The sequence below is a fragment of the Elephantulus edwardii genome, unplaced genomic scaffold (assembly GCF_000299155.1).
Source record: "Elephantulus edwardii isolate Elephantulus edwardi_28Jun2011 unplaced genomic scaffold, EleEdw1.0 scaffold00086, whole genome shotgun sequence".
Lineage (NCBI taxonomy): Eukaryota > Metazoa > Chordata > Mammalia > Macroscelidea > Macroscelididae > Elephantulus > Elephantulus edwardii.
Genome location: NW_006399836.1, coordinates 4,921,360 through 4,934,818, shown reverse-complemented (window position 1 = coordinate 4,934,818; position 13,459 = coordinate 4,921,360). Strand labels below are relative to the sequence as shown.

Genomic DNA, 13,459 nt, shown 5'->3' with positions numbered 1-13,459 from the left:
ATGTTGATACAGAATAGAGGTATATACACCTGTACAGAAACTTCCCACTGAAAGGGCTCAGTGTCCGAGACACCAGAACGGCAGGAGCCCTCCGACACTCTGGGGGCCTGAGGCCACTGACGGCGGGAGGGTTGGTGGGGGTCTTCCCCGCAGGGGGTGGGAGACAGGCCTTAGCCAGACAGCAGCCCTCAGAGGAGGCGTCCACGCTGAGGCCCAGACCTGGGCAGGCCGAGCAGCATGGGGTCGCCTGCGCTGTGAGTGCGAGCCCCTCAGGGCTCAGCCTCCTGCGGAGGGAGGCAGGCTGTGATTGTCAGCCTCACAACCACACAGAAGCAGGATCGGGCTGGGGGCCGGCAGCCCCCCCCCACAGGCCCGTCCTCGGAGCAGGAGCTACAAGCAGGAGTCCCAGTGGAGCTGCAGGTCATGGCCGTCGAGGAAGTCCGTGGAGAAGAGGCTCGGGGCTGAGGTGCCGAGGGGGGCCAGGCTGAGCACGGGGCCGCCCGACGACAGCTCCAGCCAGTCCATGCTGTCCAGGTGCCCGTCAGCCAGGTCCACAGGGCCGCTAGGCTCGGGTGAAAAGTGCAGTTCTGAGGTGTCCATGGGGGAAGGGGGGTGGTCCAGGATGGCGGAGCTGCTGAGCATCTGGCTGTGGAGGTCGTCGATGAGCGAGAGGGGCTCCGGGCCTTCATGCCCACCCGTGAGCAGTGGCAGCCCCGTGCTGCTCTCCAGGAAGTCCTCCAGGCGCCCGGGGAGGGCGGGCGAGCTGGACGGCGCGGGGGCGGCCTGCGGGGGCTCAGCGCTGGGCGAGGGCTGTGCAGCCAGCATGGAGGCGGCGGGCGAGGGGGGCTTCTCCTTTCCCGGCTCCTTGAAATCCGCGGGGATTTCTGCCAACCGGAGTATTAGGTTAGAAACAGGGCCAGGTGCTGACCCCGTCCCCCGGCTGAAATGCTGCAGCCCCTGTGCATCTTCTCACTTCTCAATGCCCCCCCATCCCCCCCTACTCACACAGAGTTGAAAACTGCCTTCTTGTACCATCTCCCGGTGCACATGCAGCCTCGTCCCACCTGGATGTCCACTGCCCCGCCCCCATGTTTGAGAGACGCCCACCCTAGGGTACCCAGAGCCCATCTGTGCCCTGATATTCATGTCAACTGCTACTGAACGCCTCTGTTTTTCTAAGATAAAAAAAAATCTCCACTGGTGTACGGCCTGAGACAGTGTGAGCTGGTCCCAGACCCCACCATGACACAGTGATGCGGGCCACATAAATGCTCCAGTCCCTGAGCACTTAAGTGCGCACTGTACGGCTCTGTGAAAAGAGTTACGTGGCCAGAAGAGGTCAAGTCTTGGACTGCTAACCACAAAGGTAGCAGTTCAAACCCACCAGCCACTGTAAGGGAGAAAGAAGAGCCCCCTCTGAAGATTTACAGCCTCAGAAACCTGACTGCATGAACTAGAATTGACGTGAGGACAGTGGGTTTTGTTTTTTGCTTGGTAATCTGTTAAATGAGCACTAGTGGCACGAAGCTGAGGGCCACCTGAGGTTTGAGGCTACCCACTGCTCAGAGAGAAGGATGGGCACTCTCCTCCTGTGCAATTAATGGCCTCTGAAAATCCACTGGTGGGTCAGTTTTGACTCTACAGTACACAATTACAACATTATGGAAAAGTTTGAAATTTTGCGAGAATGGCCAAAATGTGCCACAAAGCTATGACGTGAGCACAAGCTCTTGGAAAAATGGCACCAGCAGACTCTGCTTCTTGTTGTTAGGTGCTGTTGAGTCCGATCCATCTTGACCCTACAAACAACAGATCTGAACCCTGTTCTGTCCTGTGCCATCCTTGCACTTCCTGACACACTAGAGCCCACTGCAGCAGTCATGTCAATCCACCTGGTTGGACCTTTGTTGGCCCCCCCACTTTTCCAAGCATCGTGTCCTCCTAGGAATAGCCCTCCTATCAACATGCATGAAGGATGTTAGATGAAGCTTTATCATCTTTGCCTCCAAAGAGCACTCTGGCTACACCCTCTCCAAGACATGCTTGTTCTTTTGGCCATCTAGGTTTAATCCTCCTCTCAACACCACTTCTTCTGTCAACCGTATTCACTGGCTAGGTTTTAATGCACAGCAAATTATCAGCAAGACCAAGGCCTGAATCAAGACGTGCCTTAATCCTCAAACTGACATCATTGCTCCTCAGTAATTTAGAGAGATCCTTGACTACAGACTTTTCCAATGTAATATGTCTCCTGATTTGTTGATTGTGGATCCAAGAAAGATGAAGTTTCAGTCTTTTCTTCCTTTTACATGATGTTGCGTATCGGGCCAGTGTTAAGAATTTTTGTTTTTCCTTGATGTTGAGATGCAATCCAAACTGAAAGCTGCATTCCTTGATCCTCTGCAATAAGTTCCTGAAATCTTTCAGCAAGCAAGGTTGTGTTATCTGCATAATGCAGGCTATTGATGAGTCTCCCTTCAATCCTGATGCCACATAATTTTTCAGAGTCCAACTTCTTGAATACTTTGCTCAGCATAGAAAATAAACAATATGGAGAAAAGATATCACCCTCATGCTCACATTTCTTAATTGTAAACCATGTAGTGTTCTCTTGTCCTATTCACACAACAACTTTGTGGTCTAGGTACAGGTTTCAAACACATGAGCACAATTAAATGCTCTAAGATTTCCATTATTCTTTTTTTTGGTATTTTACTATTTTTTGTGTGTGTACCGTCAAATCAGATCTGACTGGTACAGGAGGAGATTACCCGTCCTTCTCCAGCAGAGCATCTGTTGGAGTCGAACAATGTACTTCTGGGATTGCAGTGCAGCTTCTTGCCTCTAGGCCACCAGAGCTCCCTAAGATTTCCATTCTTAATGTTAGCTGTAACTAGCCATTACAGAATAAGTAGACATTCTTCTGGTATTTTTTACTTTCAGCCAGGATCCATCTGACATCAGCAGTGATATCATGGTCTCTCCTAAATCCTCCTTGATCTTTTAGCAGTCCCTTATCTGTGTAATGTTCTAGCCATTTCTGAATGATCTTCAGCAGTCTTTTGCTGGCATGTGGTATGAATGCTGTCCTAACAACATACTGCAGGGTTACACAAATATTCAGTGTATGAAAAACACACAATCTGCAGAATCGGGTGTGCTTGCTCTCCTGTGTATCATTCAGTGCATCGTCCTATCTCACCTCAAACAGGACCTGGGGGCCGGAATGCTGCTGTGCTCTGGTCACTGTCACAGCGGCCCCAGTGCCACCAGCTGGGTCATGTCTAGCCCAGAACTCTTCCCTCTGACTTGTTCTCCTTCTGTGTCTTGACACTGGACAGCTGTCACCTCCCATCTGGGTGCCCTTATTGCTGAGCCTTCAGCTCAGTTAGCACCAGGCCCTACCCCGTCACCCCGGGTCCTCACTGGGCTTGCTGCATTATTGGGAGCTCACTTCCTTCTCAGCTAGTTAACCTTCTGCCCCAAACTATCCCGGTCAGCAACCTGCATGACCTTTAGCAGGTTACAAGAGACCATTTCCCACCTGTCACCTTCCTGTGGTGGCCTCAGGGAGAGCCTCCTGCTTCCTCCCAGGTCTCGACCCACCAGCCCCTGCTTCCTGCTTCTCAATGCCTGTCCTCCAGATCTTCATGCTTTGCCTCCTCTGCCCAGAGAACACCTCCTCCTCATGGGAAACGCACCGCCCCTCCTATGACCTCACGCGTGCCCATGCCCACTCCTGAGCACGCCACTCCTCGGGCACAGGAGGCATCACCCTCCCGCCAGGGTCTGTGCCGAGGTGACTACTCTGGGGGCCTCGAGCTCAGACTCCTCTAAGTCCTCATCATGGTTGGTCCTGCCTTTCCCCCCTTCCCCTGCTCCAGCTCTCCACACCCCTCAACTTCCTCCACTTGTCCTCGTCACCTGTACTCCTTTCTGACCTGTGGTTTAGTAGTTCTGTCAATGGCTTAACTCCCCGTGTGGGACCTGGTGCTCACACACACACACTCACTACTCTGTTCACCAGAACACTCCACACAGGTATCTGGTAAATAACCAGTGTGGAAGACACCCCCTCTTCTCAGGCCTTGAGAAGGGCTTGTATATCCACTCAGAAACATGTCCTTCTGCACGTCTGAGACCTGATAAACATGCAGTAAATACATCTCAGATCAATGGGCCTGAAGCTCACACAACCAGCAATGAGGGAGGGGCTGGGCCTCAGAGTCTAGAATTACCTCCACTTTGAATAAGAATGTCAAACAGGTCATCCATCTGCTGGCTCGAGGAGCTGTTTTCCTGTGGGACAAATAGGAAAAGAGATGAAGGTCTGTCAGAGGCCACACCGGCCAGGTCCAGGCGCCTTTTCTGTCCAAGTTGCAGCCAAGCCCTGAAGCCCCACCGCCCCGGCCAGCCCCCGTCCACCTTCTTCACCTGCTGTTTGGGCTGCTGGTTCACGGCCTCATCATAGCCAGGTGGCTCTTTCTTCAGTAGAGAAATTGGGGGCCCTAAGAGGGGCTGTGGTGGGGGCTCCAAGTCCATCTGGGCTGGTGGGCCAGGGGCTGGAGAGCCAGGCTGAGACAAAGGCTGGAGATGAGAGAAGAATGGTGTGCAGATGGTCTCAGGCATCAAGACCTGACCTGATAGGGTCTGCAAGCCAACCATGACCCAGTGAGCAGGCTGCCAGGTAAGTGGGGTACAAGACTCTCCACCCCCAGAGCAGATATTGAAGCTGAGGCCAGGTGTAAAACTGTACCAGTATTAGTAATTAATTATGTAAAAAAAATACAATGTGGATGAATAATTGTATGTAAACATATTTTAAAAATCCAAAACCACACAAAAGACTGTTCCAGTACCAATGGCCTGTGGAGAGGCTGGGGTCCCTTGACTATGGGTCCAGGCAGGCCCTTAACCACCCTAACTGGTAAAGCTGGAGGTGGAATTCCTTTCTTGGGAGGTTCTAACATTAAATGAACAAATGCAGGGCACACTGGGATGTTGGGAAAGGAGAGGATCCTCACCCCCTCCCCGTACCTGTGGGGGGCTCGCACTGGGCAGGGCCCCAGGACTGCCTGTGCTGGAATTGGTCATGGTGAGCACAAGGTGGGTCCCAGTGGAGTCGGTGACAAGGGTGGGCGGTGTGACCCCCTTGAGGAGGCTGGAGCTCCTTGGGCTCAGGAGTAGCTGGGGCACAGGCACTGGTATGGGCTCGGGCAGCCCGGCTTCCTGTTTTACCACCACAGCCTGGGGCACAAGGGCGAGGGTACCAGCATCTGCCGGGCTGACAGCGGGCTCTGCCAAGCCGGGGCTGCATGGGTGTGTGGGGCGCAGGGATGGCTGGCTCAGCTGGCAGCTGGTGAAGCTGCTCTCCTGCTTCACAGTGGCAGTGGTGGTGGCAGTGGCGAGGGTGGCAGGGCTCAGACCAGGCTGCTGGGCCCGCTTCTCCTGCTCCAGCTGCAGACGCAGCCGCTCCACCAACTGCTGCTTCTGCCGGAGCATGCGTGTCAGCTCCTCGATCTGCTTGTCCTTCTCCTGCAGCATCTGGTCCTTGTCCAGTCCCTCGGGCTCCGTCCGCACCCCCGGGCTCAGACAGCAGGTGCCAGTCCGCGGGCCCTCCTCCTTCACCAGGATCTGCAGGGGCGAGGCCTGCAGTGTGAGCTGCGTCAGCGGCGATGTCACCATCTCACCAAAGGTGTCCCCGGGTGTGGAATTCTCATCACCCGTGCTAAGCAGGGAGCGCTCTGAGGGAGTGGGAGACACAGGGGGTGTGGAGCCCGTGCTGCCAAACTTCACCACTCCATTGCTGGTCACCGTAGCCACCACCACCTCGGTAGGGGCTAGGCCTGCTGCCACCAAGGCTGGCCCCGTGCTCAGCCGAGCCGCCGGGAAGGCCACCACCACCTCCCCGGCCTTGGGCAGGATGGAGGCGGTGCTGGTGGGGGCCTTGGGGGCTCCCGGGGCGGAGCTGGCTTGGTCGTGGTAGGCCCGCAAGCGCTCTATCAGGTCGGTCTTGGTGCCTGAGACGGGCAGTGAGCGCAACTTCAGCTCCTGCTTCAGCTCTGCCACCTGCAAGGGGTTAAGAGCCCAGTCAGCCGAGACCTGGGGCTTTGTCTAGGCGGTGAGCATGAGGCTGGACACAGGGAGCAGGGTCCTGTAAAGGACATCATGGAAGATGAGAGGACGAGACACTGACCAGTAAGCCCCGTCCTCAGTGCCCACATCCGTCCATGGCCCCAAGGAGGGAGCCACACCCCACACCTACCCCCAGCCTCCTCACCCACCACAGTGCAGATCTGAGCCTGGGAGACCCACCCCCCCAAGCCTGCTCCAGGTATATCGAGGCCACAGCGGTCCCAGCCCCCAGCCCAGAGCCTGGCGTCCATATATATTTAATATACTGACTGCATTTTACAAATGAGAAAACCATGCTCAGGACCACCTGCTCAGTGAGGGGCAGAGCTGGGTTTCTAGAAGGAGTCTGAGGGCCCAGCTGCCTCCACATGGCTGGTCTCTGCTTGAGGCCAAGCCCCCTGGGGAATTTGGTTAGGGAGCTCTGGTGGCCCAGGGATAAGAAGCTGCGCTGCAAACCCAGTCACACAATTAGAATCCACCATCTGCTCCATGGGAAAAGGATGGGCAATCTCTTACCATGAGATTAACTGCCTATGAAAACCCACTGAAGGGTCAGCTAAGACCCAATACAATACAACAATACCTGATCAGAAACAGCAGCAGGTGACCAGGCAGCTCTACAAAAGGTTCAAGGGGCGTCAGCTAGGTGACTGGACAGTGACCACATGAAACCATCATGTGCCTGGATCTGGCTCTACCATTAGGGTTACTCTGCCTCTCAGCACCCCAGCTTCCTACTTTTGAAGTGATGGAGTTTGGAGCCCTATTTGCTCCTGGAGCTGTGGGCTGGGTTTCACGATTTCTCTGCCTCCGAAGGGTCTCAGAAAAAAGCCTGGTGGGAGGGGCAGGCCACTTGCCTTCATCTCGTCCAGGTTGGCAGGCAGGGCGCCGGGCTTGCTCGTCAGTGAGATGCTGTTCTGGCGCGCCAGCCCTGCAGGCCCCGGGGCCCCTGCACTGGAGCTATTGCTGCTGGTGGAAAGGCTGCGTCCCGGAGGAGCTGCACTGCACCCCAGGGTCTCCCCTGTCGGCCTAGGAAGAGGGAAAGGCTGGAATAGATACTGCTGCAGGCAAATGCCAAGAGCCCAGGTCACAGGCTAGCCCTGCCAAGGACACTCCAGTGCCTCCAGACCAGGGGTCATCAGAAGCCTGGAGTCACCCCGGCAGGGTGGGTACCTGTAGCCTTAGGGCAGAGACAGGTGAGGTATGGGTGGGTGTGGCAGTGGGATAGACTGGTGGATGGCAGTGTGGCAAGACACGTGGGCTTTTACTCTGGCAGGGTGGTGATGTGCAAGGGCCTACTTTGCTGAGGCGGCAAACTACGAGGCAGGGCAACCTCCTGTTTTGGCGAGGCAAAGGTGGGCGCGGGGTTGTGAACAGTGGACGTGTACTCTGGCAGAGCAGTGATGAAGATAGGGAGGTGATGGGGTCAGGGCAGGCTGACTCCTGCTCTGTTGGGGTTAGTGGAGACAGGGCAAGGACAAGCAGGCTCCTAGCTGGCGGGGAGGTGATGGGAGTGGGTTGGGACGGGTCCCTCTTGGTGGGGAGGTGGTGGTGTGGGGACAGGTAGGTTCCTACTTGGGTGGGGCTGGCAGGATGGTCTGGTAGTTGTAGTGCTGCTGCTGCTGCTGGTTGAGGATCTGCAGCTGCAGGAAGAGCTGCTGTTGCTGCAGAATCCGGGCGTAGGAGGAATCCATGGGCGGGGGGCCCTTGTCCTGCTTTTGGTCTGGGGGGATGTACTGGTGGTACTTGAGCTTCTTGACTTTGGGCTTCAGTTCCTTGGCCTTCTTGCTGCGCTGTGACTTCTCACCAGCAGATTTGGATTGGCTTTGCTAAGAAGACAGAGAGCACCAGGGAGGCACAGGCTTCTTGGAGCGGAGGCCCAGGAAAAGGATGCAACAGCCCTCCATCCCTCACCTGGTGGCTTCTGACAAGGCCCTCCTCTATCTTGCCCACTTCCCCCTGAACTGCACCCCTCCACCAGCAGAGGTCTCCTCAGGGAGAAGGTGAGAGGAGCCTCCACAGAGAGAGAATGTGGAGCACATGGTACAGGCACCCCCACCCCCACCTCCTCCGTGGAAGAGGGGCAGAGCCAGGAGGCAAAGTGCTGACAGACACCATGTGCAGACCGAGCAGGAGTCTGTGCAGGAATGAGCAGAGGCCCTGGACAGGGATGATGCCAATGTGCCTGGCAGCACCGGTCGAGGTCACCAAGACCATTTTCTGACCGTGTAAGAAATCCAGGCTACAGTCCCAGACACCATGCACCGAATGTCCCTACAAAGACTCCCCACTGGAGTGCAGAGAAGGCTGCACACAAGACATGAGCCAGGGGCAACCCAGGCCAACCAAGAAAGGGTCAGGAGCCATGACTCTGGGTTGGGGAGGTTGGAAAGGGCTGAGAGAGAAAGAGTGTGCAGGGGTGCGCCTGGAAGTCCAGCAGAGCTCAGCTCCGGAGTCTGGCAGGAGCAGGGAGCAGGGGGTCTGATGGCAGGTTTGGCAGAGGTACCCTGAGCTGATGGTGTGAGTGGTTACCGGTGAGATGTAGGGGTGGACAGAGCCAGGAGATGGAGGAAGTAGGAAGGAGAGTGGGCCAAAGGATGAACCAGGGAGTACCTCACCTCCAGGAGGGAGGAGGAAGAGGCAGCAGAACTGTAACTGCACGAGAGAGGGGTGCAGTCAGAGCACGGGAGGCCGGTGCTGATCTCTGATGTGGAGGGGATGGTAACAGAGTGCTCAAGGGCAAAGGGTTCCTTTACCTTGATGAGTGCCGGCATGGGCTTGGCGGTGGGGACAGTTCCATTGGTGAGGCTCGGAGCCAGGTGAGGAGGGGGCGGTGGAGGGGGCTGCTCTGCTAGGAAAAGGGTTTCTCCAGAATCAGGGCCCATCGGCAGCTGAGACACAGCCTGCATAGAGTGGGAGGGGGATGGGGTTAGAGACACACAGACTTGGGGTGCCTCACAGGCACAGGTGGCCTTAGCACTGCAGAAAGGTGGGGTGGCATTCGTGTCAATGACTGAAGTCAATGATCAAGGGGTGAGAAGAGATGCCTCCAAATTGACAAAGAAAAGCAAGGAGAAACTGGGAGGGTAAAGAGAGGTGGAGATGCGGGTGACCAAAGATGACAAGAAAAGTCGCTGCTGGAATGAATGACAGCGCAGTCCGGAAGCCAGGGTTCAGGCTGCCTGAGCTGGGGTCCTCCAGGGCAGCGCTGGGTGTGCTCGAGCACCAGGACGTGAGCTACCAGGACACCCACCGGAGCCCGGGCTACTCACTGGCCCCTGGCCGGAGGCTGATCTGGGCAAGCTTACCTGAGGTGGGGACACAGAGGTGGCACTGGGCAGTGGCTCGCTGACTCGGGCTTCCAGGGGGGATGGCACGGAGCCCTGGGACTCATGGCTGGCAGGCTGCTCCGGGGATAAGGCATCGCTGCTGTCTTCGTCAAAGGAAGAGCTGTCTGCCACCTTCGGGTAGTTCACCTGGCCCACTGACACACAGAGTGGCCTGAGTGCCCACCTCCGGCTCCTCAGAGTGCGGGGAGGTCCCGCTTGCCAGCAGAGTGGCTCTGCCCCACACCCAGTAAGGCAATGGCAGGTCTTGTCCCCAGAACCCTGGGACAGCTTGTTCTTAGGCAAGTGAGCAAAGGCCAGAGGGAGGCCTGTGGGCCATCATGGGGCTCCAGGTCGAGGAAGACCCATGTTCAACGCTTTACTGGAATTCTTTGTCAGCTCTGCCCTACTGCGCTCCCTGGGAGTCTGGTTCCTCCTCCATCTCCTGTTTCCTGCTGTTAAAGGTCTTGCACTTCCACCCATGGCCACACAGAAACCCCTATTTTGAGAACACTCTGTCTCAGCTTAGAGGGAGGGACTCTGGGGCTGGGGGCTATGTATGAATGACGTGGCTCCTCCTGGCAAGTGTCTGACCCCATCCTTCCTGGGCCAGGAAGAGCCTCCGAATCTGGGCTCTCAGGTTGGGGACAGAAGTTCTCAGAAAAGAGACACCTCGCTGCTTAGAGGCTGTGATGCCCAGAGCCGGAGCAGCAGGTTGGCTGCCCTTCCTGCCTCCCATTAGTCCCCAGAGTGCCTGTCTCCTGGGGCTGCAGGGTGGCTGGAGAGTGAGGAAGAGGCGCAGGGAAATCCCAGAACCAGGAGGAAGAAAAGGCTAGGGAAGTCTGGGGAGGAACTTGCAGGCCAGTGGGATATTTCAAAAGAGCCCTGTCCCAACCTGCGCCTCTGCAGGGTCAGAGGAAGGGTCTGTGGGAAACTGGGAGGAATGAGGAGGAAGGAAATGGGGAGGCCAAGCCCAGAGGTGTGCTGTGTGCTCCTCGCTGAGGGGACACCCACTCTGGGGGAGACCAGTCACAGAAGAGGAACGAGCCACTGGTCATTCACCATGTGTGACTCCAGCAGTGGCGTCCTCCCAGGGCCATGACCTGGGGCACTCCTACTCCCTGGAGGAGCACCTCTCCACCACCTGCCCCGGGCCATGCACAACAGGGACAGACTTCCTGTACTCAAACATGCATGTTGCTCTCATCTTCTCTACACCCCAGCCTGCTAGGTGGGGTGACCTGGTGTGTCAGGGTGACAACCCAGGGGCACAGTTGTGGCCCTCACTCTGGCCTGTCCACTCCAGTGCAGTTGCTAGCAGAGGAGAAAGCCATAGTCTGGCACCCACAGACCTGTCTGCTCACTGTGGGCCAGAGCTTGTTCTCAGGGAGCACACCTGCCAGCCCCTGGGGGGCTCAGACTGATTATGGGAGGCTCAGGGCCCAGAGGAGAGACACCTGACACGAATCCTAAGGTCAAAGAGCTAAGCTAAAGGAGAAGGCGTCTGAGTGGGGCTGCGTGAGTGCACACATGCTTGGCCACAGAGGAGAGGCCGTCACAGACAGCAGACCAGCCTCACTGAGCGCCACCTTCTTGAGGGGCTGGAGCTCCCACCCCCTGCGCTGCCCCTTTCCCTCCACATCACCCCATGTGCCAGTGCAGCCTCCATCTTTGCCGCCCTCAGCTCTTCTTCCTGTGGACATGCTAGCCCCACGCTTCCTCGCCTCCATCTGAGCCTAGGTCTTTCCTCTCGGCCAGACTAGTTCTTCCCCAGCCAGCGCCTGCCTCTCCTGCCCCACAGCTCCCTGAGCAGGGGAGGCAGGGCTGCCCTCACACCCCCACTTCTCAGTACAGGATGTGGTGTGGCTGGAGGGCCCTCTCCCAACAACAGCTTCACTGTCCACCTCAGGTGCTTCTCATTTCTGAACATGCCTGGCCATCAGCCACTGTCCGTGCCATCTCCTCGACCTGCAGTGTCCCTCTTGTGCCTTCCATTGTGCTATGTCATTTGTGGGGTCTTCTCCAACCACTGTCAGCTGGGAACTCTGGTCTCTGGGGACATGGTGCTCAAGGCCACTGCTAATGGACGCAGTCTCGCAGGCACTAAGGACCGAGACCCTGATTACCATCCCGTGAGGCAGGGGACTCTGCTCCCGAGTCCCAGCTCCAGTCTCTGCACAGCACAGCACAGAGTGGGCAGAGGAAACGTCCAAGGTAGGGGTCACACGGGGCAGGCCCAGCAGCCACACTCAACAACCACCACACTGCTCACTAAATGGCCACACCTGACCGGCTCCAGTCCCGGCCTGGGAGAGAAATCAAGGAGGAAGACTTTGAGGAGTGGATGAAGGCTAGGGCTTGTCAGTGGTCACTGAGAGCTCCACGGGCTATTGTAGATGCAGGGACAGGGTCTGCGAAGGGGCCCAGGGGGTTGGGGGCAGCCTCCTTCACTAAGTCCACCTGCAGCACACGCGGCTAGAACTAACTCGTGACCTGGACATGAGGACCTGCCACTGGGTCCCCACCTTTGACCTGTCAACACAGTGGGAAAGAACCACTCTTCTCCAAGGCAAGGCCCCCTCCCAACCGCAGCCAGGAGCACTGCAGTGAGGGGTGCACATCTGCAGCAACTGTCCCCCAGACCTAAGCCAGTTAGTCCAAATGGCTGCCCCTGACACACCAGGCCCTGTGCCCGGCCTGCGCCCCCTCTCACCCTCCTCCCAGCACTGTCCTGTGCAGTCCGGGAAGACCTCCTCTGTCTGTGAAACCTGAGGCCCTTCACTTCCTCACTGACCCACACCCTCTCTTGGCCTGGAACATTCTTCTCTCTTCCTGTTTTGCTCAACTCTCAGCCACAGCCTTGTCTGTCACCTCCTGACAACCTATCCAGCATCGTGCTGGCAGGTGCCCTTATCATGCCACCTCCAACTCAGCCCTGATGGCTGTCCTGCTTTGTCCTTTCTGTGGGACACAGGTCCTAATCTGTCTGTGGGGCTGTGGACCCACCACTCAGCACACAGCTTGAATAATAAATTTCATTGTATGAACTATCTGTCACAAGCACTAAATTCCAAGCAGAAATTTCACAAAGAAAGCAGATCATGACATAGAAGTTTGTAACTCCTGGTTTTCACATCTATTGATCCTGACCCCTGCTGACTCTGGGAGAGTAGAGAGAGCCCGTAAATCAGCAGACATGGGTGGGCGGTGGCTGCGTGGCCCTGATCCCTGAGGCTACCTGGCATTATTTCTTACTGAGACAAACTATTTGCCAGGCCCTCCCACACCCACACTGTGCCTGGCTCCCCCAGGCTCCACGCTGCAGCTCTGGCCTCCTCACCAATAATGGCCTCCTTCAGGCTGGTCTCCACGGGCAGGATGTTCTTCTCCACCAGCTCCATTGGGCCGGGTCTCTGTGCGATCTTCTCATTGAGGTCATCGGCCAGCCTGGCCCGCTTCAGCTTCAGCTGTTTGGCCTGGAGTGAAGGCTCAGCCGAGGTCTCTGTCATGAGAGAGATGTGTGTGGACCTGGTTCTGCCTTGGGGATTCTGAGCAACTCTCTTCCTTCCCTGGAGGCCCTGAGGCGGTCAGAGTGGAAAGTACACCCCAGGTGGAGAAGAGGGGCTTGAGCTGAAGTTTCACGAGGACGAGGGAGAAGTCAGCCATGGGAAGCCGTTGGCACAGTGGCCTCAGGACGTTCTGCGGTGGCCCTGTGATGCTGAGTAAGCAGCACACTGTGGAGCGGCCTCCACTCTGCCCTGAATCTGCAGTTGGTGGAGGTGATACACCACCTGCTCTGGGTTTCAGTGTCTCCATCTGCACAGTGGGCGCTCAGACTAGGAAAGTTCCCTCCAAGCCACCAAACCCTCAAAACTAAGCCAAAAAAATGAATGGATCCATGCTATGCTCAGGAGTCAGACTTCTCCTGGAGTAGAAATGTAGGAAGATTGTAAGGCTGGGTTCAGGGACACGGGACCCTATTTCACAGGTGTAAAAAA

The 13,459-nt window shown here is 56.8% G+C and overlaps 1 protein-coding gene across 1 annotated transcript in view; it reads right to left on the bottom strand.

Annotated features, from left to right (window-relative positions):
• Positions 1 to 390: 390 nt before the first annotated feature.
• The window catches only part of MKL1 (megakaryoblastic leukemia (translocation) 1), a gene marked incomplete at its 5' end in the record, with an annotated part of 243,175 nt that continues 230,106 nt past the window's right edge, over positions 391 to 13,459 (bottom strand). Inside the window, 9 exons of the mRNA XM_006890098.1 lie at positions 391 to 884; positions 4,239 to 4,299; positions 4,435 to 4,587; positions 5,038 to 6,069; positions 6,993 to 7,164; positions 7,711 to 7,964; positions 8,892 to 9,038; positions 9,444 to 9,619; positions 12,802 to 12,963. Of these exons, the coding sequence (XP_006890160.1) occupies positions 391 to 884; positions 4,239 to 4,299; positions 4,435 to 4,587; positions 5,038 to 6,069; positions 6,993 to 7,164; positions 7,711 to 7,964; positions 8,892 to 9,038; positions 9,444 to 9,619; positions 12,802 to 12,963 (2,651 nt within the window). The remainder of the gene's footprint in view (positions 885 to 4,238; positions 4,300 to 4,434; positions 4,588 to 5,037; positions 6,070 to 6,992; positions 7,165 to 7,710; positions 7,965 to 8,891; positions 9,039 to 9,443; positions 9,620 to 12,801; positions 12,964 to 13,459) is intronic.